Raw genomic sequence first — 25,400 nt, forward strand, 5'->3', positions numbered from 1 at the left:
GGAAAACAACTGGTAAACCCTTTTACTTGCTGTGCTTGTGATAGTTACTGCTCTCAAAACATCAGGCATTTGAAGTGATAAAGTTGCTAAACCAAGACCTACCACAGCTTTTCAAATAAAGGAGTTGTCTCAGAGCTCAATAACTTATCTTTGGTTTACTCAGGATCGCTAAAGACCATTAGAAACCTCAGTGTTAACATCAGATTTGGTTTCTTCCCTTCCCAGTCTGTACTCACTCGACGACTTGTACTATGTTACTGACATTCATAATCACCTCAATGACCTGTAACATCCTCTGCCCCAAATTGACATTGCTTCTGTGGGTTCATCTGTAATGTAATCAAACTTCAGGCAGGTGAAAATCAAATGTCTCCTGCAGTCACCTCACTTCTTTCTCACGAGCCTCTAATCAGTTTAGTTGGGCAACCTATTTATCCACCTCTGCAAATAACCCCCTGAACCTTGAAGGATTCACAGTCTGAACCACAAAATGAAAACATGGTGTTGAAATCATGGTTCACTCCTTTATCTGCCATGGAAAATTCTCACTCTTCATACACTTAAAACGTAATGATAAATAGAACTAGAAGGAACCTACAGAAGGTTGCTTCCTATCTGTCAGTTGTGTGTGCATTTGGCTGAACTGTGACTCACAAAACCATCATTTAACTAAAGGAAACACAAGAAATTTAAATGAGAAAAGGATATTTTCCTACATTTTGTGGCTTCAGAGCAGGCCAAATAAGTAAAACTATAAAGGGTTTCCACTCTTTGGTATTTTTCTCTCACAATACACCAAGAAGGTTTGAGGATGGTTAGCTGTTATAGAACTTTTGACACGGTTACAGAATGTTAAATGTTGGAATAGGTTATACCTTTTTGGAAACCTTCTTGGAAGTTTTCCAGTTGAATGGTCACAGTCACATTTCTGCCTAAATACAGAGCTTCACCATCCTTCCTAGCAACATGATACCCTGATTGTCCTCTGAGGTGTTAAAAAAAGGAAACTCCTGCCCTGGCTGGTGTAGCTCAGTGGATTGAGCACGGGCCTGTGAACCAGATGATCGCGGTTCGATTCCCAGTCAGGGCACACACCTGGGTTGCAGGCCAGTTCCTGGCAGGGGACACACGATACATTGTGTGTCCCCAGCAGGGGCAACCATAAATTGATATTTCTCTCCCTCTCTCCTTCCCTTCCCCTCTAAAGATAAATAAATAAAATCTTTAAAACCAAAAAAGGAAACTCCTCAGTAAGTATCTCACTTTTTTCTATCTGTAAACTCAAGACTTGTCCTCTCTCCCACTTGGCAGCTGACCTGGGCTAAATACAGCTATATGATCCACAGCTAGACATTTATGGGTGAATGAAGGGTTGGATAGACAAGAATTACCTGGGACATCTTTCTCTCAGGCTCTGGCAAAGTGACTGGATATACCAGGTCCCCTCCATGGGGTTTCGGTAGGAAACACAATTGTTCACGGTGGCCATTCCCAGTAGAAAGTCAGCCTCATCTGGGATATATCTCTTCTGAAGTGTTAAGTCCATTTCTAAATAGTCTTCCTTTTCTTCTGAGTCAGTCTCTACAGCTATACCTCTCTGGTAGTTATCCCCTTGACAAGCCTGAATGAAAAAGATTTTGGGTTTTCCTGCAAGGGAAGGGCATTTTGAACTAGTGAAGTAAGAAGTCAGCTCATGGATGGGGGCTTCCTGCCCATCAGAGCCATAGATGATGCCCTTGTCTCCATGGGAAAGGATGCAGCAGATGAAACAGTCTTTGTTATTGTGGTTCTTGCTTTGGTAGACTTCCAGAACCTCACAGATTTTCTTTGCTGTGAGGTCTTTGTACTGCACAATCTCAAAATGAAGCATACTAAAGGTGGTACGCAAAGCCTCTGAAAATTGAAAAACAAAGAGTCATATTATACCACAATCATTCCCAGACTACAGCCCAGAGCTAAAGAGAACATTGATCAGATAAAAATCTGAACCAGATCTTAAGAATAAGGTCCTTTATATTAGTGGCTGGATTCCATAAACTTGTAACAGTTATTGCCACCTGCTGAAAAAACTTCTGAGTCTTGAGGCGAATACAAAAATAAAAAGATGTATAGTACAGCAGTATTGTTGACCTGTTGTTTTATCTCAACTACTCTACAAGACCAGTAAGCTATTTTCTAGGCTTACTACCAAACCAATTAAAAAAAATTTGTATAATTTACATAGCCAGAAAACAAAAACCAAAAGGATTTTTGAACAAAAGATTCATACTTATTTTATTCTGAAACCTCTCAAAATGGTTAAAATACAATATAGGGACTTCCAGCCAAGAGGCATAGGTAGACACACTGTGCCTCCTCACACATCCAAAATAAGGACAACAAAAATTTAGGACACAAAAATAACCAGAACTGAAGAAAATTGAACTGTATGGAAGTCCCACAACCAAGGAGTTCAAATAGACACATTCATCCAGACCCGTAGGAGGGGAAGACTCGGGCGGAGAGGAGGGGAGGGATGAAGGCAAAAAAAGTGGTGGCTGGCAAACCCCAGGCACTCAGGGTGACAGCGGGCTGACACAGCGAGGCAGTGGACTGTAGAGGGGTGTGGTGTGCAAAGCCACTAGCAAACTGGGTGGCCCACCTTTGCACACAGATAAACCAGGTGAAACTGGGGACTGAGACACACCACACAACCCAGGGCTCCAGCTCAGGGAAATAAAACCTCAAAACACCAATTGAAAACACCTGTTGGGGCTGAGGTGCCGGGAGAGACTTTCAGCCTCACAGGAGAGTTCGCTGGAGAGACCCACAGGATTCTAGAATGTACACAAGCCTACCCACCCAAGAATCAGCACCAGAATGGCCCAGTTTGCTTGGGGGAAGTGGGGGGAGAGAGACTGAAATCCAGCAGAGAGCGGAGCAAGTGCCATTGTTCCCTCTGGGACCCCTGCCCTGGTGAACACCTAAAGCTCTGCTCCTCACTACATAACAGGTGCGTCAAGATAAAAAACAATGGCCCAAACAAAAGAACAGATCAAAGCTACAGAAAAAATATAATTAAGTGACAAAGAGATAGCCAACCTATCAAATGCAGAGTTCAAAGCACTGCTGATCAGGATGCTCACAGAATTGGTTGAATTTGGTCATAAATTAGATGAGAAAAATGAGGGCTAAGCTAAGTGAAATAAAAGAAAATGCACAGGGAACCAATAGTGATGGGAAGAAAACTGGGACTCAAATAAATAGAGTGGACCAGAAGAAAGAAAGAAACAACCAAACAGAAAAGAAGGAAGAAACAAGAATTTTAAAAAATGAGGCAAGGCTTAGGAAACTCCAGGACATCTTTAAATGTTCCAACATCCAAATTATAGGGGTACCAGAAGGAGAAGAGTAAGAGCAACAAGTGGAAACCTTATTTGAACAAATAATAAAGGAGAACTTCCCCAATCTGGCAAAGGAAATAGACTTCCAGGAAGCTCGGAGAGTCCCAAAGAGTTGGACCCAAGAAGGAGCACAGCAAGGCACATCATAATTACATTAGCCAAGATTAAAATGAAGAAGAGAATCCTAGAAGCAGCAAGAGATAAGGAGACAGTTACCTGCAAAGGAGTTCACATCAGACTGTCAGCTGATTTCTCAGGCAAGAAGGGACTGAAAAGGAGTATTCCAAATCATGAAAGACAAGGACCTACGTCCAAGATTGCTCTATCCAGCAAAGCTTTCATTTATAATAAAAGGGCAGATGAAGTGCTTTCCAGATAAAGTCAAGTTAAAGGAGTTTATCAACACCAAGCCTTTATTATAGAAATGTTAAAGGGACTTATCTAAGAAAAAGAAGATAAAAAACATGTACAGTAAAATAACAGCAAACTCACAATTACTAACAACCATACCTAAAACTAACCAAAAACAAACTAAGCAAACAACTAGAACAGGAACAGAACCACAGAGATGGAGATCAGATGGAGGTATAGCAACAGGGGAGTGGGAGGAGGAGAGATGGGGAAAAGGTACAGAGAATAAGTAGTATAGATGGGAGGTAGAAAATAGACAGGGGGAGGGCAAGAATAGTATGGGAAATGTAGAAGCTAAAGAACTTATAAGTATGACACATGGACATGAACTAAAGGGGGGATGTGGGTGGGAGAGTGTGCGGGGTGGAGGGGAATAAAGGGGGGGAAATGGGACAACTGTGATAGCATAATCAATAAAATATATTTTAAAAATACAATATATGAAAGTTTCAAAAGTCAAGTAGAACTAAAAGACCTATGCAAAAAAACTACCCCCTCTCTGTCCTTCCGTATTACCCAGTCATGTTCCATGAAGGTAACCAATTTCAACTTTTAACTACTCTTTTTTGTATAATTAACCTCCATTTTGTAATAAATTTGGGTATACTATTTACTCATTGATAATGTTTGACTTTTGTATTGAATTCCTATTACAGGTAATGAGCTTTTGGTGCTCTTATACAATTATTTACCATGTTTAGTTCAATCATTAGCAATGTTTGTATTACTAGTGCTATTTAAACATAGTATTATTTAATTATACTTCCTTTCTTATTAAACATTTGTCTTTCATGGAATTAGTAATTGCACTATTTTTGTATTGCTTTGTTTCCTATATGCTTAATGTTATTTTCCCCCATAATGTGCTCATAGAGCCAGTCAAAGTCTTTCAGTATCTTCTGGTTGCCTGTCTGATTCCTTTATGAAAAATTATATGTGCTTAAGGTGTACAATATGATGATATACATAGTGAAATGATTAAAGTAGACAAGCTAATAACGTATCTCCACACATAGTTACCAAGTATATGTGTATGTGTGATGACAGCACCCGAAATAGTCTCCTGGCATATTTCTGGTATTCAATACAGTATTATTTTTATTGATTCCAGAGAGAGAGGAAGGAAGAGAGAAAGAGAGGAACAGAAATATTGATGTGAGAGAGAAATATCGATCAGTTGCCTCTTGCATGCACCCTGAGTGGGGACTGAACCCACAATCCAGTCACGTGCCCTGCCTGGGAATCACACCTGTGGCCTTTCAGTTTGTGGGACCACACCCAGCCAACTGAGCCACACCGGCCAGGGCTTAATACAGTATTATTAATTATAGTCATCATGCCGTCCATTAGATCACTAGACTTCCTCACCCTACATAACTGCATGCTTGTACCCTTTGACGAAATGTCAGAAATATAATCAAGTATTATTTTAATAAATGTGTTTTAATAGTAAATGAATGGAAATCAAAGACCTGAAACCTTTTCTTCAGTACCAAGATGTGTGGTGATAAATGGTGTAATCAATGGACTTATGCTCTGTGGCTTTTTAAAATTACAGAAAAGATTTGCTTGAATAAACAAATGTTAACAGAGACCTTTGGCAGAGTCCTGATGATAAAATCAGCCTACCTCACTTTTCTAAGTTTTACTCAACTTAAAAAATAAGTTGTTACCTGATGTTATGACTTTTAAAAATTATTTGATCAAGTAAAAATTAATATCAGAATGGTTGGGTCAGATTATTTCTATTACTGCTTTTAGTTGTAGCCATTTCTGTGTCCACACACTGAAAATTAGGTTTTCATTTAACTTGTCCACTCTCGATCTTAGCTGAGATAAGCTGAGCAAAATAGTTTCTGTCTAGTTTAACATTTACAAAATGCTATTTCTATTGAGGACTTACACTTGCTGCAGTCTCTGTTATAAATGCAACTTCTCTAAGTGGGCATGATGCCAACATTGTAATACCTGACACATTCAACAGAAGCGCTAATCATTTAGTTGAATTAAAAGCGAAACTTATTGCTGCTTTCTAGTATAAGCTTTTTAATAAGATTTAATATTTTATCTATCTATCTATCTATATATATATATATTGCTTTACTTTTCAAAATTAAAAGAGAAAAAGCAGAAAACTAGCAAAAATACAAGAATGCCCTTTACCTCCATAGGAAAATGTGGTTATATCCATTTTATTTGAAACATATGACCCTGTTGGTGTGGCTTTTGTTCTCCCTTTCGATAAAAACATAAGTGTTAGAAATGTTTTCCTTCTTTTTTGGTTCTACTATACCTGCATCCAAGTCTGTTCCATTCCTGTCCTTCATGTTGTGAAGCTTGGGCACAGTCTTCCTTGCTATGCTAAAGTCATAATTGTTGAAGATCACACAGTACCCCCGGGGCTTGCTTGTCATTCGGTAAATTTTGTCCAGTGTCTGAAAAACAAAAATGCAACCCAGGAGTTGACTCTGTGGGTCAAACACGAGACGTGAATAAACAACTCCCTGGTTCAAGGTTAGGCTGTCCCCCAAACCAGAGTGGGCTGCAAGTGCTCATTCCACAGCTCCAACCCAAGATCACATTGTTTCCCTAATGAACTAGCTAGTTTCTACCTATTCTCCTCAAACAGGAAAATTCTCAGACTTCTGCTCCACCTTTAGTGTATAAAGTTAATGTCCCAAACTTGGGCCTTGAGAGTACTTTGCACTTACATTAATATTGTCATCACAATGTATTATTTGTTTGCATTTTTGCTCAAGACAGATGACATCTGTTGTCAGGAGCTAGGACTTACTAATTTGTGAGAGCTCAGTCAGGAGTTGCTCAAAGAATGGATGTCGTAGGTTTTCTTTGGGCCGCCCTTCTGTGACCTTGCGTGTGATTTCCTTGGCTATCTCCTCAACTCATCCATGCTTTCAGGCTTACAGCTGAGGGCCTGCTGTTCACACCTGACAAAGTGTCCGAGGACTTTTAAAGCTGATGTATTAATTGGGCTCTCAGGACCACAGTGAAGGTGAGAGATGCACTGGTCAGGCAGATTGTGGCTGTGCCGAGGCTTACAATGTCCAGACTCTAGCACCTGACGCTCACGGCCAATGGTGGCCTGAGGCTGTCCTTCTTCTCCCAGGACTGTTTCAGTGCTCAGATACTCAGAGTTTTTTTGGGAAATCCATGAAGCTTCTCTAAGCAGAGAAAAGGGCTCTGGGCTGGGGTGGGGCATAAAATTCTTGGCTGTATACATTAAGTAACCTTAAAACTTTGATCAAGTTATCTAATCTCTCTTGCACTCAATATTCCTAGCTGTTCTTTGGGGGCAGCACTGGTGGTGTGCTTTACTCTGCGAAGCGCTACATGACTTTGGTTGATCCTTGATTCTCAGACAGAGAGGTCTGGTAGTGTGCTCAGGAGCCCACTCAGAAATTGTTTCTCTCAAGCTTAACTTCAAGCCTCCCTCTGGACTCCTCTGCTTCCCACCACAGAAAGGAGTGAGTGAGCTAATGAGTCAGAATGTGTTTGGTGAATTGCTGAAGGTCACATGAACAGAAGTGATTATGTCTAGAAAGGGAATTTATCCTGCATCAGCTCATTGAGGTGAGAACGCAGAGATGGCTAGATCATGAGCATTTGCTACCCACACCTAACACAAAGGAGAAACCATTTTGAAATGTCAAGCTTGGCTTTTTCCAGTGCTGCTGGATGCTTCCCCAAAGCCCTCTCCCATTCAGGCCAATGCAGCTGCAGAAAGGGTTCAGTAGGAGACTTCTCACCTCTCTGCCCTCCAGCTGGGTGTATGTCTTTGTCTTTGGTTTTAAAACAGAAACTTAATACATAATAAACCAAAGAGATCACATATTTTTAAATTAAAAAGTCTCCCTTTAAGCTTGTCCTTTTGTGCAGTTTTTCTACAGTTCTCAAAATATTCACTAAATATCATCCCCTTACTAGTTTATCTGGAAGCGAACAAGGCTAACTAGAATCTGCAGTGAAAGGGAAGAAGTGGCGGAAGGGTTCCTTGTACCTGTTGTGACGCACTGTCCTGTTTTGAAGATTCGCAGTCCTGTTCTCTTGAATTGTCTGACACTGACAGCATCCTAAATGACACCTCCTTTACAAATGACGGAGACATATCTGGAATGAGACATGGCAGACAGGATACTTTAGGAAAGAAACATGTAGCACCTAGGACAACATAAAGTCTCATTTAAAAGGAAAATTCACAGGCTGCCTTGAACACAATATCCTTGAATCCACAGAATAAAAACATTCTCACTACTGTCTAACTCTGCATCTATTTCAAACTTGCTGGCCTGAGGTCACAGTCTGGGTCTTTTGACACATCTTTTAGTTTATAACTAAAGGTGACAACAAGTAGCCACCACGCCTTCACCTGATTCAGCAGCAGACCCATCAAAATGTTGTTATAAATGGTAGAGGTTGTAGAGAGGAAGGAATGAGGATATTGAAGAGTAAATTAGCTAAATAGTTCTTGAAAACATCTCAAGGTATTAACATTTGAAAATTCATCTCGACTTCTTTCAAGGTGTTAAAATGTAAAAAACAAAAACAACAACAACAACAACAAAACTTCCTGCTCAGACAAAACCAATTTAATCATACAAGCACAGTTTAATTTAGCTTATGTTGCAAGAATAATTTGACCTGGTTTACGCCTCTGAAAATCATGAGCAAAACTTGGACTTTTTTTTCATATCTTTTTTCAAGTTTGATATGAAGTAACCACTGGCCAATCCCCTATCATCTGAGGAAATGCTAACATAACCAATCACTGTGAAGAATAAATGGTCACTGCTTTCTCACTCCTGAGATCCATTCCATGTTTTGCTTTGAATACTTCCAGTTTGCAAACTTTTTTAGTGTCTTTTTTAAAATACAAGAATAAATTTGTATTAATCACTACAGTGATTCGCTGATTTTACTTTGGCTCTTTATGAACCTCTGAATTGAAACAGAAACACAGTTTTTTATTAAAAACACTGTGACACCCCTGGCTGCGTAGCTCAGTTGGTTAGAGCATCATCCCAATACTCCAAGGTTGCAGGTTCAATCTCTGGTCAGGGCACATACAAGAATCAACCAATGAATGCATCAATAAATGGATAAATAAGTGGAACAACAATGTCCCTCCCCCACTTTTCTTTCCTCTCTCTCTCTAAAAAATAAGTAAATAATTTTTTTCAAAAAACACTATGACATAGTGGGATTTGTCAATTTAAAAGTACATTTTGCTGTTTCACAGCTATCGGGCTGTTTCTACCTCTGCTTAATTCTTCATAATCATTGATTTTCTTCAGCAGGCTCTTGTTGACTTGTTGACAGATTCGTTTTAGGGTGTCCAAATTTCTTTCCCCAAGGAGGACCCTCTTCTCCATCTCTATGAAAATATCAAGCAAGCTCTAAAGGGAGGAGAGATAAAGTTGGAAGATGGAAATGGGCCATATTGGCTTTTAGATTAGATTTCTTTTTTTTACTTTCACTTTCTCCAAGCCAAAAGGTCCACCCTAGCTTTCCAAGCAGACCCTCCTGAGAAGACATGCTGGTTTTACAAAGCCAGTACACTACTAAGGAGGTAACTGTGTAGTTTCTGGTCCACAAATACAGAAGTGAGAAGATAGAGAAGAAGCCACATCAGCCCCAGGGCCCAGGCTCTGTGCTGAAACCACCTGTGCACACATTTACATGAAAGTTATGAAACAGCCATGGTCCCCAAGGTGACAGCTCTGGGAACTGCCTCACACCCAGCATTTCCTCTGGCAATACATACACACACAGTTCCAGGTTGTTTCGGAAGCGGGCAAAACATCTCAGCTGCCACCACAGGGTCCCACATTGGGCTGTGCCCCCACAGCCAGCCTCTGCTTTTCTCCTGACACTGCCTTGCTCCTGATAATGAATGCAACCAGCCCTTCATGGTATACTAAGGAATCACACCTATGACACTTCTGCCTGACAGCCTTCTTCTCCAGCCCAGATGTGTAAAAAAGGAGAATTCAGGTTGCTTCTACTGGAATAGCCTTCTCTGCTATCTCAGAAATCCCCTCTAACTGACTCTTCCTCAGGACTAAGTCTTAACATGACACCAGGACTTACCATGTTGTTGTCATCCAGTTTACATTTAGAGATCTCATTGTTCAAAAAAAACTTAAAGGACTGTAACTCTGATGCATTGACATCTTCTGAAATCTGGAATAGCATGACCCTGTGGTGGGAAATGGAGACACTTGAGAAATGCTCTCTTAAATAATTTCCCATTTGGTATATGGAATCACAATGGATTTCATTCCAAGGGCCTCCCTTCAAATAAAGCTAGCTAATAACATGATTTCTGAGTTGAGTCCTTGAAAAGAGGCTAGGGTAGTGACACAGAAGACTATGGACTCATGCCTGACACCCCTACCTTTAACAGAATGTAAAGTTCTAACTTGGTCCGTCAGTTAATGTCGTTAAATGATTTTCCTTTGTCTTCGCTGTAAAATCAAGATCTAGTTGCAATAAAAATAAGTTTTGATTTTAGAAACTATGCTTTTAAAAATGCAAATCAGATGATCACTTCCCAGTTACAACTTGTCAGTGTTCTCCTAGTCATCACCTGCAGTAGGAAGGCCACACAAGTTCAGGAATACAGACCTTTGTGAGTTGAGCCCAGCCCACTTCCTCATCTCAGCCACTCCTCAGCACCTTCCCACTCTGTTCCCCAGACACACCCAACTGCCTACCCCGCCTTTAGTGCTGTACCCCCACACTCCTATTCCCTTGTCTATCTCCAGACAACCACTAACAGCTCAAGCACTGCCTAAGTAACCTCAAGCAGTGCATCCACCTCACTGTGCCTTTCGATCACCCAAAGGCAACACATATAATTGTCTGTTTACAAAGATGCCCAAGTCCCCTGAGAGCAGGGTCCATGACCTTTTTGTTGCCACAAGCTCAGAAGATTGTGAGGTACAGTGAGTGTCTAAATGCAGGGGACCCAGACTAACAGTGTTGGAACCTTGGTTCTACCACCTATGAGCAGTGTGACTTCAGACGAATTACACATTTTTCTTCATTATAGACTGCAGATAAGTCTATATATACACCTTTGGAATGTGTTGAGGATTGCATGAATAAGTTTATCTGAAGTGTTTTAAATCAATCTTTGGCAACACAGTTAGTGCTCAATACATGGCAGTATTATTTCCTAACCTGCGATGGGCTTTCGGGGTATATTTGTTCAATGAGCAAAGGAATGTTTTATAAGTCAGAAACCTTTACATTATTATAGTGTAAAGCAAATAACTTCAATACAAAAACACATCAAAGTTGAATTATAAAATTAAAGGTCTGAAAATAAAAATAGTGTAAAAAGAAGTTACTCGGTATTACCATTCGTTCTATCCTTGTTCTCATGAAATCTCTACCCTAGAAGAATTTCATTAAAGCTTTCTCACTTTGGCCAAGACTGGGTCCAGTCAAAAGCTATTGCCCCTTTTAACTTTATTATAAGGTATTTTGCCTTCTTACTTTGCTCATTACTGAAACCCACTGGTTTTCCTGTAGCATTGTTGTCTAGAAATGAACCTGGATAAGTTAGAAGATACTTATTTTATAAGCAGAAATTATAATTTGAACATTTTAATGTCTAACACAGGGGTGTTATACTCATTTTCACTGGGGGCCACATCAGCCTCATTGTTGCCTTCAAAGACAAGTAGTTTTAGGACTGTAGTTTTAGGACTGTATACATGTAACTACTCCTTCACTAGGGGCAAGGAGCTTGGCATTGCCTCCAGATAGAAACCAGGTGCCGGGCTGAGTAAAACAAGGTGGAGGCCCGGACTCAGTCTGCGGGCCTTGTGTTTGCCACCTATGGTAATGTTTTATATAAATGAACACAACCATGCCAGCGCATTTTTTATTTATTGGCTAATGACTAGCAACGATGAAGAAGCAGTAGACTACACTTGTGCTGACTCTTCTGTGATCAGACTAACACACTGAATATTGTAACAGAAAGATCCTGCCTTGTTAGGGGTCTCGGCCCACCCCCCACAGGCAGGTACAGACTGTTGTCTGGCATCGGCAGTTGGTCTCAGTGCAACTCGCATGGCAGTCTAACTTAGCCTCCAGAAGACCAAGATGGTGGGCACAAGATGAAACCTTCCAGCCTTCCTAGTGCTGGGGCTGGTTGGGGGGGGGGGGGTTGTTTGTTTGTTTTAAGATTAATTGGTGCCTAATCTAAAAATTCCTTAAAAGAACTTCACAATCTAAGGTGCCCTCTTAGCACAGTAGGCAGCACATCAGTCTCATAATCTGAAGAACTTCACAATCTTATTAAACCAAAATTACCCAGTGTTGAATAGTGTCCTCCTTCCCTATCCTTTCCAATTCACCTTCACCCAGAACATGTCCATGTGACCTTAGTCTGAAAAGGGGCCTTTGCTGCTGTGATCTCGTTAAAATAAGATCATACTAGATTTGAGTGGGTCCTAATCCAACGACTTGGAGGCCTTATAAAAAGAGGGAAATCCAGACAAACACAAAGAGAAGAATGAAGGCCGAGATTGGATGGATGAGTCTACAAGACAAGAACACCAAGGATTGCCTATAACCAGCAGAAACTAGGAGAAAAGAATAAAACGGATCTCTGTAGAGACCCCAAAAGGGACCAACCCTGTTGACACCCTGATATCAGACTTTTAACCTCCGGAACTATAAGAGAATTAATTACTCCACTGTGTTACACCATCCAGTTTATGATACTTTGTTATGGCAACACACATATACCCCAAGTCTCTCAAAATCATTTTAAAATTTGATTTAAAATCAAAATGGTCAAGTTTCAAGTAGAGAAACAGATTTCTCTACATATCTCCTTGTGCCTTCTGGCACAAAGAACATGCCAGAATCTGAGGACTTCATGTTTCACAGACCACAGATACTGAGAAGCAAGCAGAGACAGTGAAATGGGCCATAGCCAATTCTTGAGTAGAAGTTTTCTGAAAGGAAGCTAAAAATAACTTTAAGGAGTGTCTGAGAACAGGAGACATTGAAAGAGAGAAGTCAGTAATACCCTTCTGTACTTAAAGTTTTAAGAATTACAAAGATGTAACTGAATGTGACTTGTTACCACACCTAGCTTACTCACTATCCCACAGGTGAAGAGAGGCTGAGCTGCAAGGCCTTTGGCAGAACTGACCCCCAAGTCGCTGTTTTTCTCTCAGCAGTAGCCAGCCTCACAGGGGCTAAGCAGTCTCTGGCCTGGCCAGTCCTGAACAACGGGCAGCATACATCTCGTTGGAGGACTTCGTAATGCAAGTGTGGATACAAGCCTGAAACTCCATTGAGAATTTCCACACTCATCCACAAGCAGGTGGGAGGAGGATTGCAGGGTGAAAAGAGGTGCTTTATCCAAAATAGACAAAGTAAGCACACAACGTGGGCATCAGCAAAGCAGAAACACCAAGATAATAGACACATAACAGAAAGAGAATTAAACATTTTTAAAAGTCTATTTTAATGTCAGCATACTTCCAGGTAATGTTTCACTTCAAAAATTTTACTTTATAGTTTTAGCTTTTTTTCCCCTGAATTATACACCAGGACTCTAAATTTCTTAAACTGGCCCTGGTCAAACATCTTCCCAGAGCCCCCAAATTCATAGTACATCAACAACCTGCAATCAACCTTCCCACAAAGACGTGTCCACTACCCCAAACACCGCCCCACGCTCACATTATACAGAATCTCCCCACCTGTATGCAGAGATCTGAGCCTTGCCCGGTATCTGAAGCTCCTTCTTCATCTCTTCTTGGCTGGTGTTCAAGTACTTTTCCAGGAGATCCAGTCTACCAATTCGAAATAGAAGCTCCTTCAAGAAGGACAAGTTGTTTTCCTCCACCATTCTCTTGTCCTGAAGTCTCTGGAATAACATTAAGGCATCTTTGATGGGTTCCTGCTTCTTTTGTGGTATGTAATCCAGGCTTAGGAACTTGAGGAAGGCCACCTCTTCACTGGTGAGATTCTCCCCAATTTCATAAAGACAATTGTTGAAATCCATACTTGTCCAGAGTTAGTTGAATATAGTTGTAGCCTAGGTCAAAAGACAACATTATATTCAGATGAAGAAGAAAAGTACTATTAATAGGTTTGTTCCTGCGTCAAATGCTGTTACATCTACTACAACACATGTCAGACATTTTTCTGTGAATACAGGGAATTAAAAACAAGCAGGCCAAGCTCCTGCCCTTACGAGGCTTCCTATTTGGGAAGGCAGGCACACAAACTAGTCCATGGTCAGAGAGTTGTGAGCAGGGTGCAGCAGGAGTAATAAATATGAAAGTTCAGTTGGTAGTAATGGTTTTCAGACTCTTTGCAAAGCTGAAGAACTGTTTGTTGAACTCTTACTCAGGCTCTACCCTTAACTTAGGAGGTGGTCCTGGAGAGATATCGTTTGGGAACCTTGAGGTAGGAAACCTTTAACTTTTCCTCCAGCTCCATCATCTCCTTGACTCCACAGACTCTGTGCCTTCGGCACTCCCCTTAACCCCAAATGACCTCAGCCTGTGTGGACCTATTTCCTTCCTGAAATGAAGCACATAGGAGCCTTGATCTTTAAAACTCCCTGCATTTACTTGAATGAAAACACAAATCCCAACTATTGCTCAGAGGTATTAGTCAAAGGTAATGAGCCAGGACCCATATATTTTGTTCATATGATGTTAAAATAGAAATATTTTTAACTTGCACATTAAGGTAAGCTTTAATGAACTTTTAAAGTGTCCAAAAAGCTTTTGAAACTTAAAAAAAAACCCTTTCCTGTCCACATCTGGATTATAAAAACAATGTGAATATTTAAAATAAAGTTTCAACAATAAAAAAATTTTATCCCCCATATAAAATAAATTATAACATCAGTTCAATTAGCATTACATACAGCACTCATGCACACACTTAGGTAAAAATTAGAACCAGGCTGCACAACCGGATGTGCACACCTGTTTTTTCCCCACTTAATATTTATAATAAAATTATAACCTTATAATTAAATATTCTTCTTTGGTATATTTTTAATGTTTCTAGATTTTTCAGCATATGGATATATCAAATTTTATTTTAAGCCGTTTCTATTTCTTTATTCTTAAAAATAATGTTGCATTGAGAGGCTTTTTCATATATCCTGCACATATCTCTGATTATTTTCTTCTTAGAACTGGAATTCTGGGGCAAAAACTTCTTTCTCCCTTTTAATTTAGAGCTTACGGCATTGTTTAGGCAAGTTTTCTTAATTCAGGAAACTAAAATGACAGTATCTTGGAAAGATAGACTTTGCATTGAATTCACAAGGGCTGCAGAGACAAGATCTTTCACTGCAAAAGCAATCAATTATCATAAAAATACATTTACTTACTAAAGATATCTTCACTAAGGGGTCCACCCCAAAGAGCATGTATTCAAAGTGCCATGAACAAAAACTGCTGGGCACACAAAGGGACAAACTAGCAAGCTCATTCCTCAAATCACACTCTCTAGAAACACACCTGTGTGCTCAACAGGGTATGTTCATGGAGTCTCACCACAGCATGATGGGTAAACCCAAACAACCAGAAATATCCTATGTGTCCTGTAATAAAAGGATGGTTAGATAATCTAAAGTATAGTCATACTACACAATATTAGGTAGAGTTTAAGGAAATGCATTCCTTCTGAAATAAAAATGGATAGAGATTCAAGATACTAGGATGGCAGTGAGAAAAACAAGTTGCAATATAGCAAAAAAAATCATACATCTACTTTTTTAAAATAATCAAAGCAATACAATTAGATTTTCAGTGATTACAGACATCTGTGTAAAAACAAGCCCTGGAAAGAAACATACCAGATTTCTAAAGTTGTCCCTTCTGGGAAATGGAGGAGAAAACTACAACTTGGGGGTAAAGAGTTGGGAAAAAGAGTTTACCTTTTCCTGTGATGTGTTCAAGAGAAACTATGCAGCTATTATCTGTGTAAATAAAACTACTGTTAAAATCCTCCTGGGATTTCGGGGAAATCCTCCCTCCCTCCTGGGAGGGACCACACTAGGCCCTCCCTGTCCAGAGATCCAGTGCCAGGAAGATAAGTCCCCATAACTTCTGGCTGTAAAAACCAATAGGGGTGGAAGCTGTGGAAGACAAACTGCTAGAGTCCCAGGCAGTTCCTCTTAAAGATCCCATGCACCCCCTTTCTCTGACTCTGAGCTCCAGCAAAAGAGCAGCCGATTGACAGTCACCAGAGACATATGGGGAGGGACTGTATTGTCCAGCATTAGGGCAAGAGCTGGGGGGCAGCTTTTTCCCAGACAGAAGTGCTGGCAGAGGTCACTGTTCCTTTTCTGAGCCCTTCCTCAACAGAGTGGGCAGAGGGGCACCATATCTGAGACACCACCGACGTGGCTCACACCGTTTGTCCCACCCAAACTGTTTTCAGTGGTTTTTCCATGTGAATGGCTTGTCTTGGCTCATGCTTCAGATTTTTCTAAATTTTCTCAGACAAGTAGCATCTAGCCTCAGCATGCCCTGTACATATTGCTAAGTGGCAATCCAGTTCAGCACTGACAGCAGCCGTCCTTGGTTCAAAGCTTGGACTCCCTTGGGCACATTCAAACTCAACACAAATAGCAGCCAACTGCAGATTGCTTTGTAGCTCATGCCAGTTGGCCCCAGTCAGAACAAGGTGATGGCTGACCTTGGCCTATACCTCCTGGGAGGCCCCAGAGCCTGCATACCTGATGGACAGCTTCAGACCATGTTGGAGCACCACCACACAAACACCTCCACAAGCAATACGCCCAAGGGGTAAACTCACTGGGCACCAGAGCTCTGCTGAAGTAAGTGCTGCCTCATGAGGTAGACCCCTGCACAGCTGATGGTCCACAGAGGTCAGAAATTGGTGGTCAGGGGTCACAGCCAGTCTTTGCAGATGAGTGGCCTGGGTAAATCCCCCTCATTGACCTGCCAACAGTAATCAAGGCTCAACTACAAGAGGAGGGTGTACACAGCTCACATGGTGGGCATGCCTCAAGTACCCAACTTGGGTGACAGGGGAGGCTGTGCCACTGGACCCTTAATGACACCTACTAGATTAGGCTATGCTACCAAGACAGGGAGTCATAGCAGTCCTACCTAGTACATAGAAACAAGCACACAGAGGCTTTCAAAACATGGAGACAAAGAAACATGGCCCAAAAGAAAGAACAAAACAAAACACCAGAAAAAGAACTAAACAAAATGGAGACAAGCAATCTCTAGATGCAGAATTCAAAACATTGGTTATAAATGCTCAGTGAACTTAATGAGAACTTCAACAGCATAAAAAAGCAATGGAAACTATAGAAAAGAACCAGTCAGAAATGAAGGATACACTAACTGAAATGAAAAACAATTTACAGAGAATCAACAGTATAGTAGATGAAACCAAGAATCAAATCAACGATTTAGAATATAAGGAAGCAGAAAACACCCAATCAGAACAGCAAGAAGACAAAAGAATTCCCCGAAATGAGGATCCTCTGTGACAATTTCAAGTATACCAACATTCACATCATGGGGTTGCCAGAAGAAGGGAGAAAACAAGAAATTAAAAACCTATTTCAAAACATGACTGGAAACTTCCATAACTTGGTGAAGGGAATAGACATACAAGTCCAGGAAGCACAGAGAGTCCCAGACATGATGAACCTAAAAGAGGCCCACACCAAGACACATCATAATTAAAATGCCAAATGTTAAAGACAAGAGAGAATCTTAAAAGCAGCAAGAGAAAAGCAATTACCTACAAGAGAGCTCCCATGAGACTGTCAGCTGATTTCTCAAAAGAAACTTTGTAGGCTAGAAGAGATTGCCAATAAATATTCAAAGTGATGAAAAGCAAAGACCTACATCCAAGATCACTCTTCTCAGCAAAGCTAACATTTAGAATCGAAGGACAGATAAAGAGCTTCCCAGATGAGAAAAAGCTAAAGGAGTTCATCATCACCAAACTACTATTACACAAAATGTTAAAGGGTCTCTTCTTTAAGAGAAAGAAGAAGATAAAACATAGAACTACAAAATAGCAATAAATGCATATCCATCAATAATTGAATCTAGAACAAAATAAACAAACAAGCAGAACAAAAACAGAATCATAGATACAGAGAACTTTTTGATGGTTGCCAGACAGGAGGGGGATCAGGGGGATGGGTGGAAAAGGTGAAAGGATTAAGAAGTACAAATTGGTTGTTACGGAATAGTCACGGTGATGTAAAGTACAGCCTAGGGGTTAGAGTAGCCAAAGAATATATATACATAACCCATGGATATAGACAATGGTATGAGGATGGCTTGATGGAATGGGGGAGGGGTTGAAAGGAGGAGATCAAAGAGACAACTGTAGTAACATAAATAAAACATAATTTAAACAAACAAAAAACCCCACAAAAATTAGAATTTAAACTTTCAAAAGAACTTCAGAGAATTCAAAGAAGTTACTTTTTCCAAAGTAGCAGGAATCTTTCACACATCTCTCTCAGAGACTAAAAAATCTAGTACAGTAACTGTAAGACTACAGAAGACCTGTGTAACAAATTGACAAACTCTATCTAACAAGCATTTCCTCTCAGTGGAAAATACACATCCATTCAAACACAAACAAAATATTCGTGAAAACTGTCCACAAAGAAAATCTTAACAGATTTCCCAAAAAGCAGAAACTGTATAGTCTATGTTCTCTGGCTAATAGAAGTCAACAACAAAATTATAAATCAACATGTAAATTAGAAGTTAACAATTAAATTAGAAATTAACATATTAATTAGAAGTTAACAATGAGAAATGGCCAAATCTAACGCACTATGAAAGAGGTTATCCACATTTAGGTGGCTTTTAAACACATGGCATTAGAACAAATGAGTGGACTTCTAGAACAAACTGAAATTAATCCTAATAAACTCCTTACATCAAAATAAGCTGCAGATGGATCAAAGATTTTATTTATTTATTTTTAGAGAGAGAGGAAGGGAAGGAGAAAGAGTGGGAGAGAAATATCAATGTTTGGTTGCCTCTCATGTGTCCCCCACTGGGGACCCAGCCCACAACCCAGGCATGTGCCCCAACCAGGAACCGAATCAGCAACCCTTTACTTCACAGGCCCGTGCTCAATCCACTAAGTCACACCATCCAGGGCAGATGGATCAAAAATTTAACCTTTAAAATTAAAATGCTAAGGAAAGAAACATAGGAGAATTTTTTAAAAATAATCTTACAGAGGTGAAGAACCTCTCCAAGCATAACAGAAAACCTGAAAGTCATTGAAGAAACATTGATAAATGTCTTTAAGTAATAACAAAAATATTCTGCAAAAAAACAAATTAACCTCGCACTGGGAAATATGGACAGTAATATGATATATAATAGAAAATGAATTCATTTCTTAAAATAAGGGTCCTATAAGGCAGTTTAAGAAAAAGAGAAAGTCAGACCAACCATCCAAAGCACTAACAGGTAAAGATCATAAGCAGAGAGTTCAGAAAAAGGTAAGAACCAGTAGCTTTATATTTTTATAACAATGGCTTTTGCACATTTGAAAAGATGTTCAACCTCATTTACAATAAATTTTTTAAAACAAATTGGAATTACAAAAGACCACTTTCAGCTACCAAATTGGTGAAATACAAAACTTGCAATATACAGTGTTGTGAGACAGTGGAAATAAAATAAAGAGGTGGGTGACTTGGCCATATCTCTCAAAATATAAAGTGTGCATATCCTTCAACCCCACAAGGTAGCTTCCAGGTGTATTCCCCTACATTAGCTCAAATATCAGTGTACTAAAATATACATGGAAGGTTATTCATGGCAACATTGCTTAAAATAACAAAGGAGCAGAAACAACTATTTAATTGATATTAGAAGTGTTAAATAAGCTTTAACCATCTGATGGCACTCTATTCAACTATTAAAAAGAATGAAGAGGGCAACACAGTTGGATATGTGTGATCTATATAATGTAGTATTGAGTGGTACGTAGATTTGTATAGTCACAGATCTTTGAACAAAACACACAGGAAGCTGCTCAGTAGTTGCCGCAGAGGAGAGGAAATGGAGGCCTGGGGGTGAGTGTGGGAAGGCCTAGGAGTGAACAGGAGAGTGAAACATTTTTCCCCATTTAAATTTTTTACGATGCACATTATAAATGTACATATATCTAAATTAAAATCTCTACTTAAAGACACATTTTCACTCATATACTGGAATGGGTCTAAGCAAGGTCCAGCCCTGTTTAGTACCATTAGGTTCAGTGTCTTTCAAATTTTAAATCAGTTCTAATCACTATTAAAACTTTATTTTACAGCCCTGGCTGGTGTGGCTCAGTGTATTGAGCATCAGCTTATGAACCAAAGTGTTGCCAGTTAGATTCCCAGTCAGGGCACATGCCTGAGTTGTGGGCCAGGGGCCCAACAAGGGGAGCAGGAAAGGCAACCATACAGATACATCTCTCTCTCTTTTTCTCCCTCCGTGCCCCTCTCTAAAATAAATAAATAAACAACATCTTAAAAAAAAAACAAGTGAGAGTTGCTTGCACAGGCTACTGGGAGCATCCACTAGAGAAAGTTTACAGAACAAAATCTGTAAACATTATTTTACAGAGTAAAATCAACCAAATAGTCTAATACAAGCAGCATTTTCTTGTTTTCCACCACAATTATTTTTTCTGATAACAACCCTTACTGTTTTCAGTTTAGAAAATACAGAATAGATAAAGAGAAAAATTAAAATTACCTAGAATTTCATCATCCAAAAATAAGCACCTAATATTTTACTGTCTTCCCTACCAAATATTTTTGTGTGTATAAATATATATACGCATATATATCCTCCCTTATAATTGAACATATCATATTCCTGAGGTATAAGTGTATTTTTCTACTGGTAATATTGCATGTACATCTTGATGTCTTAATTTTTTCTTCTACAGTATGGATTTCAAAATCTGTAAAGCATCTACTCATATGAATGAATCATAATTTATATAATCAGTCTCTGATTACATTTAGGATGATCTTAACACACAAATCTCTTTGTACACTCTGATTATTTTCTTGATTATTTCTCTGGTTATTATTCACTCTGAGTAATTGCCTAGTAGTAGTATTACAGAGTCAAAAGGAATATACATTTTTAAACATTTTTATTCAATAGTGTGCACATATACATAGATAAAAATTTTTCATTTGAATATTTTATATATAATGCACAAAAGGTGGAGGAGAGGATGGGGATGGAGACACTTCCAGGAAGTTTTCTTTTGCTTTGGATTATCTATGAACAGCATTGGTAAACAATAAATTCACACAAATATATTTGCATTACATAACATATAAGTATATTAAATGTTTTATAATATATAATTACATTAAATATTTATAATATATTTATGCCAAAAGAATATAACTATAAATAAATATTCATGTTGAAATACATGTTTGTAAAACATAATCCATATGAATATACAATTTTTTTCTTGTTTCATTTTACTACAAGTCTCTAAAATTGCAATTATCATCCTCACTTTACAATTGTGAAAAATCACCTAAAAATAAGCCAATAAGAAATGAGTCAGACTCAGATTTGAGCATCTCACTCGCAGGTTTCAATGACAGACTCTGCAAAGATTATGATTGTATTCTAATTGCAGTTGAAAGTCAGTGAAGGAAAATATATAATCATAATATTTTAAAGATTAAAATTATTTTTAAACTTTGAAAGACCAAAGCCTACCCTGAAACACAAAAACAGAAATTCTTAACAAATCCACTATAGCAGAGCGAGTGCAGATTCACAAACCAAGCTAGTATGTGCTGTAACCTGAAGGCAGACCCCAGTGTCTAAATTTCAGAGTCACAACCCCGCCACTGCCTCACAGGCCACAATTTAATGACAAATAAGTTTCATCTAATTACAAACAATTCTTCTAGCGATATTCTAGCAGCATCCTAGTTCTTCTAGGAATATGGATAACTGGGTAAAATAAATCCAAAACTTACATGAATCTTCTGAGACAAAAACCTGTATCTCATTCAAAGCTCAACAGCACTAAAATGGCTCTTAGACCCAACTCCTAATAACGTGCTATTCCATCCCATCCAGGATGACCACAGCAAAGTGAGGACCACCCCCCTGAGAAACTCCAGATGTCCACTCTGCACACAAACACTACACACTCACCCCAGGGCCCTGAGACCAGCGCTTTCACACAGCCTAGTAAAAGTGTTCAAATCTCAACAAAATGTATAACCAAACCTATAAATTTCAAACTGAACACAATTCATAACTTCACCTATAAACGCTTAACCCCACAAGTATGGACTCCAATTTTGTCGGTTTATGCTTGCCATTATTCTCTGTACTGCTTTGTACTATCTTAATTTCTTAAAAAATAACTAACGGAATGATTAGGACTTGTGCATGTCATGTGTGTGTGTTCATGTTAGTGTGTATATATATGTGGGTGGCTATATATTGACGAAGGGTTCGCTGGAGCAGCAAAGTCCATTGAGTTCTAAATTTTGGTTTCTATTCCTCAACAAGTTTCATTAGCATAAGGATAAGACCTCTCTATACAGCACTGTACTCAGAGCATTCCAGAAACCCCCCTAGGAAGGCATCACTCTAAGCTAGACCGGCCTTGAGATCTGGAATCTGTGGGCCTGGAGGTTCTAAAGGGGTTCTAAAGGGTTTTCCCACCTACACTCAAATAGAAGGCTCACTTCCACGGGTCCAGGACACCAGATCCCAACCTCAGCAGCCTAGAAAACTCTAGAATCAAAGGTCTTCCCCTCAAAAGGCCGAAATGACTTACCGAAGGCAAATACTGGGACCCTCACAGCTGGCTGGTTTTGGCCCGTGCAGCTAAGGCAGGAGTGCAAACTGAATGAAGGGTTAAGAGCACTGACTTCCTGTTTTAAACCCAGTAACTCCTCCTACAGCTTCTAGAAACATAAAACACGTTTGGCTCCGGCCGTGTGACTATGGGTGGATCATTTTATTTCAGGGGCCTCATTACCATATTCCAAAACTGGAAAGTTGGACTGAATGCTAAGAATGCTTTCTTTTCATACTTCAGGAATTTACAGATTTTTCTGGTTTTATTATTAATGTTTTCATTCAGTAAATATTGATTGAGCAATTCTGAGAGATATTGAAATCTGGAAATGGTGGGGTCCCTCACCACAGCTCACAGAGGGTCTGCTAACTCCCACCACTAACCTTGTGGTTTTCCCATCCACACTCAAATACAATGACCAGCTCCACGGTCCCCAAGGCCACCAGATCTCACCTTCAGTGACTTAGAAAACCCTAGAATCAACCAGCCAGCCTTACCAAAGAGTAAATCCTGGGGCCCTAGTTATGGTCTGAGCCTGGGAGGTACAACAGTGAACAAAACACACATTAGCCCTGCCCTTTTGCTGTGAGTCAGTTGAAGTGTTTTCTGATGTTAAAAGTAGAAACAACATCAACAAAAAGATCAAACACCTCTCTTTGAAACTGCCTTTTTTCTTTCCCTAGATGGAATGAGTTCCAGGGGACATAGACCCATCTTCTAGCTAATAGGATAAAGTGAGGTGCCTGGAACCCTGTGCAGGGCTAGGTAAAGGTGCCATAGTTACATCGATGTCCTTTGCTGCCACTTGCTTCTGCTCCCCAAGTCTGAGTGAAAACACAGCAATAGAATGAAATTCTGTTAGTGGCTAAGTCCCAGCCAGGAGGTGTCCCTAACTCTCTCTTGATGCCTTTGGAGCCTCCATCTCAGCATTTGTCCCACCGTTTTGTGACTAGTTCCTGTCCTAGGCTTTGAGCTTCATGGGGCAGAGCCTGCATTTTTCATGTTCGTGTTCCCAGGACCTGCCACGGGACTAATAATATCTAGAACATGTTTCCTGCAAATCGACAAGAAAAAGAAACCCTGTAGACAGACAATGGATATGGAGTTCCCCGATGGGGTTACTCAAACAGCCCAAGTGTATGAGGTGATGCTCCAGCTTGTCAGGAATGTAGGAAATGCAAAATAAAGCAATGACATCCCTACTTCAGAACTATCACGTTGCAAAAGTTTTGTAGGTTGGACCAAGCCAAGGACTGGAGGGCAAGTCCTCACGTAGGACTAGGGAGACTGCCCACCATGCAATACTACACAGTGGTAGAAAGTAGAGCCTGGCAAAATATACAGAATACATACTTTAAAAAAAAAAAGAAAGAAAGAAAGAAGAGAAAAAGAATGAGGAACTAATACAAGCACTACGTTTGTAACAATAATTGGTAACACTTTGGGGTACAGAGCCAGTCACCGTTGAAAGTCATTAAATGCACATCTCACATCCTCACAATCTCCTCACGATGCAGCGTGAACTTGTTTAATGAAGTGGAAACAAGCATAGAGAAAGTACTTACTTGCTCCAAGTCATATAGTTAAAAAATAGTGTATACACACAAAGCAACGATACATTTTGCCAAGATACAGATCAATTCAGGGATATGTATCAGAAGATTTAAAGAGTTGTCTTTGGGGAGCCATCAAAAGGAGGAGGCAGTGGGGATCAGGAAAGTTCCCCGAATGGGGCAGAGGCAGAAGGGGACTGTGGGCCTTAGAGACCGAGGACCCCGGGGCACTGGAGGGTGAGAGAAGAAGGTTCCACTCAGTCCTCTGTCCCAGGACCGAATGGAAAAGAAAATTAAAACAATAAAGTCTTGTGGAATCTCCACACTGATCTGGCAGGAGAGACACTGTCTGTACTTGAGGCTGCTGAGGAGATCCTGAGGAGACTAAGAAATGTAGCAGAGGAACTGGAGATTTCCAGAGTTAAGAAGTAGCAAGGCCAGTGGCTGTAGCTCTGAGAGAAGATCCTGGCGGAACCCACAGGTGTCCTCACTCAGCAAGTCCCAGCAACGTGATATCCAGAAGCCGCTTCTGCACCAGGCACTCACCTGCTCCACCCTGTCCCAGCAACATCTCAGTCACCAAGTCCCCGATGCCAAGATGCCCCTGAACTGCCTAATTCCACATGCTCACATTCCTAAGACGTGTCCACACAACCAGAGAAAAATCCCTTAAAACAGAGCAGGAAGAAAGGGTTGGATGGAGTTGCCTCCAAGAAGTTTTCTTTCACTTTCGATCCTTCTACCAGGCTCTTGTGCCTCCTCCAATACTCACTTCCTGTTTCTCTGTTCTTAATTTACCAGCAAATTCAGCGGGGCTTGAAAAAAATCACAAGAGAAAACTGTGAAAGCGTTTCCCTGCTGCAGAGGGGCAGAATCTGGTGTTCAGTGAGAGAGAGAGAAAATTCTTCAACAGAAAGAACTAGATAATAAACTTTATTTCTCAGACAGAACAGAGGTGACTCACAAGAAATGTTTCTTATTTAAAGGAACAGATGCCCAATTTCCAACCATTCAGAAGAGGGAGATGACAACCAGGAAGCTGGACACGCTTTGCTGGAAAGCATTTATGTGGACTACATTTAGTACTAATAACCCCTGTAATTTTTAAAGACAGCCTCCAGACTTCCTGTGGCAGATAAAATGCCATTTTCCCTTG

General features: G+C 40.0%; 1 protein-coding gene across 4 annotated transcripts in view; it reads right to left on the reverse strand.

The window, feature by feature from the left end:
- CASP8 (caspase 8) overlaps positions 1 to 25,400 on the reverse strand; it is a 39,879-nt gene that overhangs the window by 3,070 nt on the left and 11,409 nt on the right. The window contains exons 1-7 of one of the 4 annotated variants that reach the window (XM_037043616.1): positions 24,791 to 25,139; positions 13,547 to 13,884; positions 9,903 to 10,011; positions 9,070 to 9,208; positions 7,813 to 7,922; positions 6,088 to 6,229; positions 1,392 to 1,893 (exon numbers count right to left, since the gene is read on the reverse strand). In XM_037043616.1, coding sequence (XP_036899511.1) covers positions 1,392 to 1,893; positions 6,088 to 6,229; positions 7,813 to 7,922; positions 9,070 to 9,208; positions 9,903 to 10,011; positions 13,547 to 13,851 — 1,307 coding nt within the window. In that variant the 5' untranslated portion in view covers positions 13,852 to 13,884; positions 24,791 to 25,139. The other 3 variants (XM_037043618.1, XM_037043615.1, XM_037043617.1) reach the window with 3 other exon arrangements.

The sequence above is a fragment of the Sturnira hondurensis genome, unplaced genomic scaffold, assembly GCF_014824575.4.
Source record: "Sturnira hondurensis isolate 20B ecotype Veracruz unplaced genomic scaffold, ASM1482457v3 Scaffold0004136, whole genome shotgun sequence".
In the NCBI taxonomy this organism is placed as follows: domain Eukaryota; kingdom Metazoa; phylum Chordata; class Mammalia; order Chiroptera; family Phyllostomidae; genus Sturnira; species Sturnira hondurensis.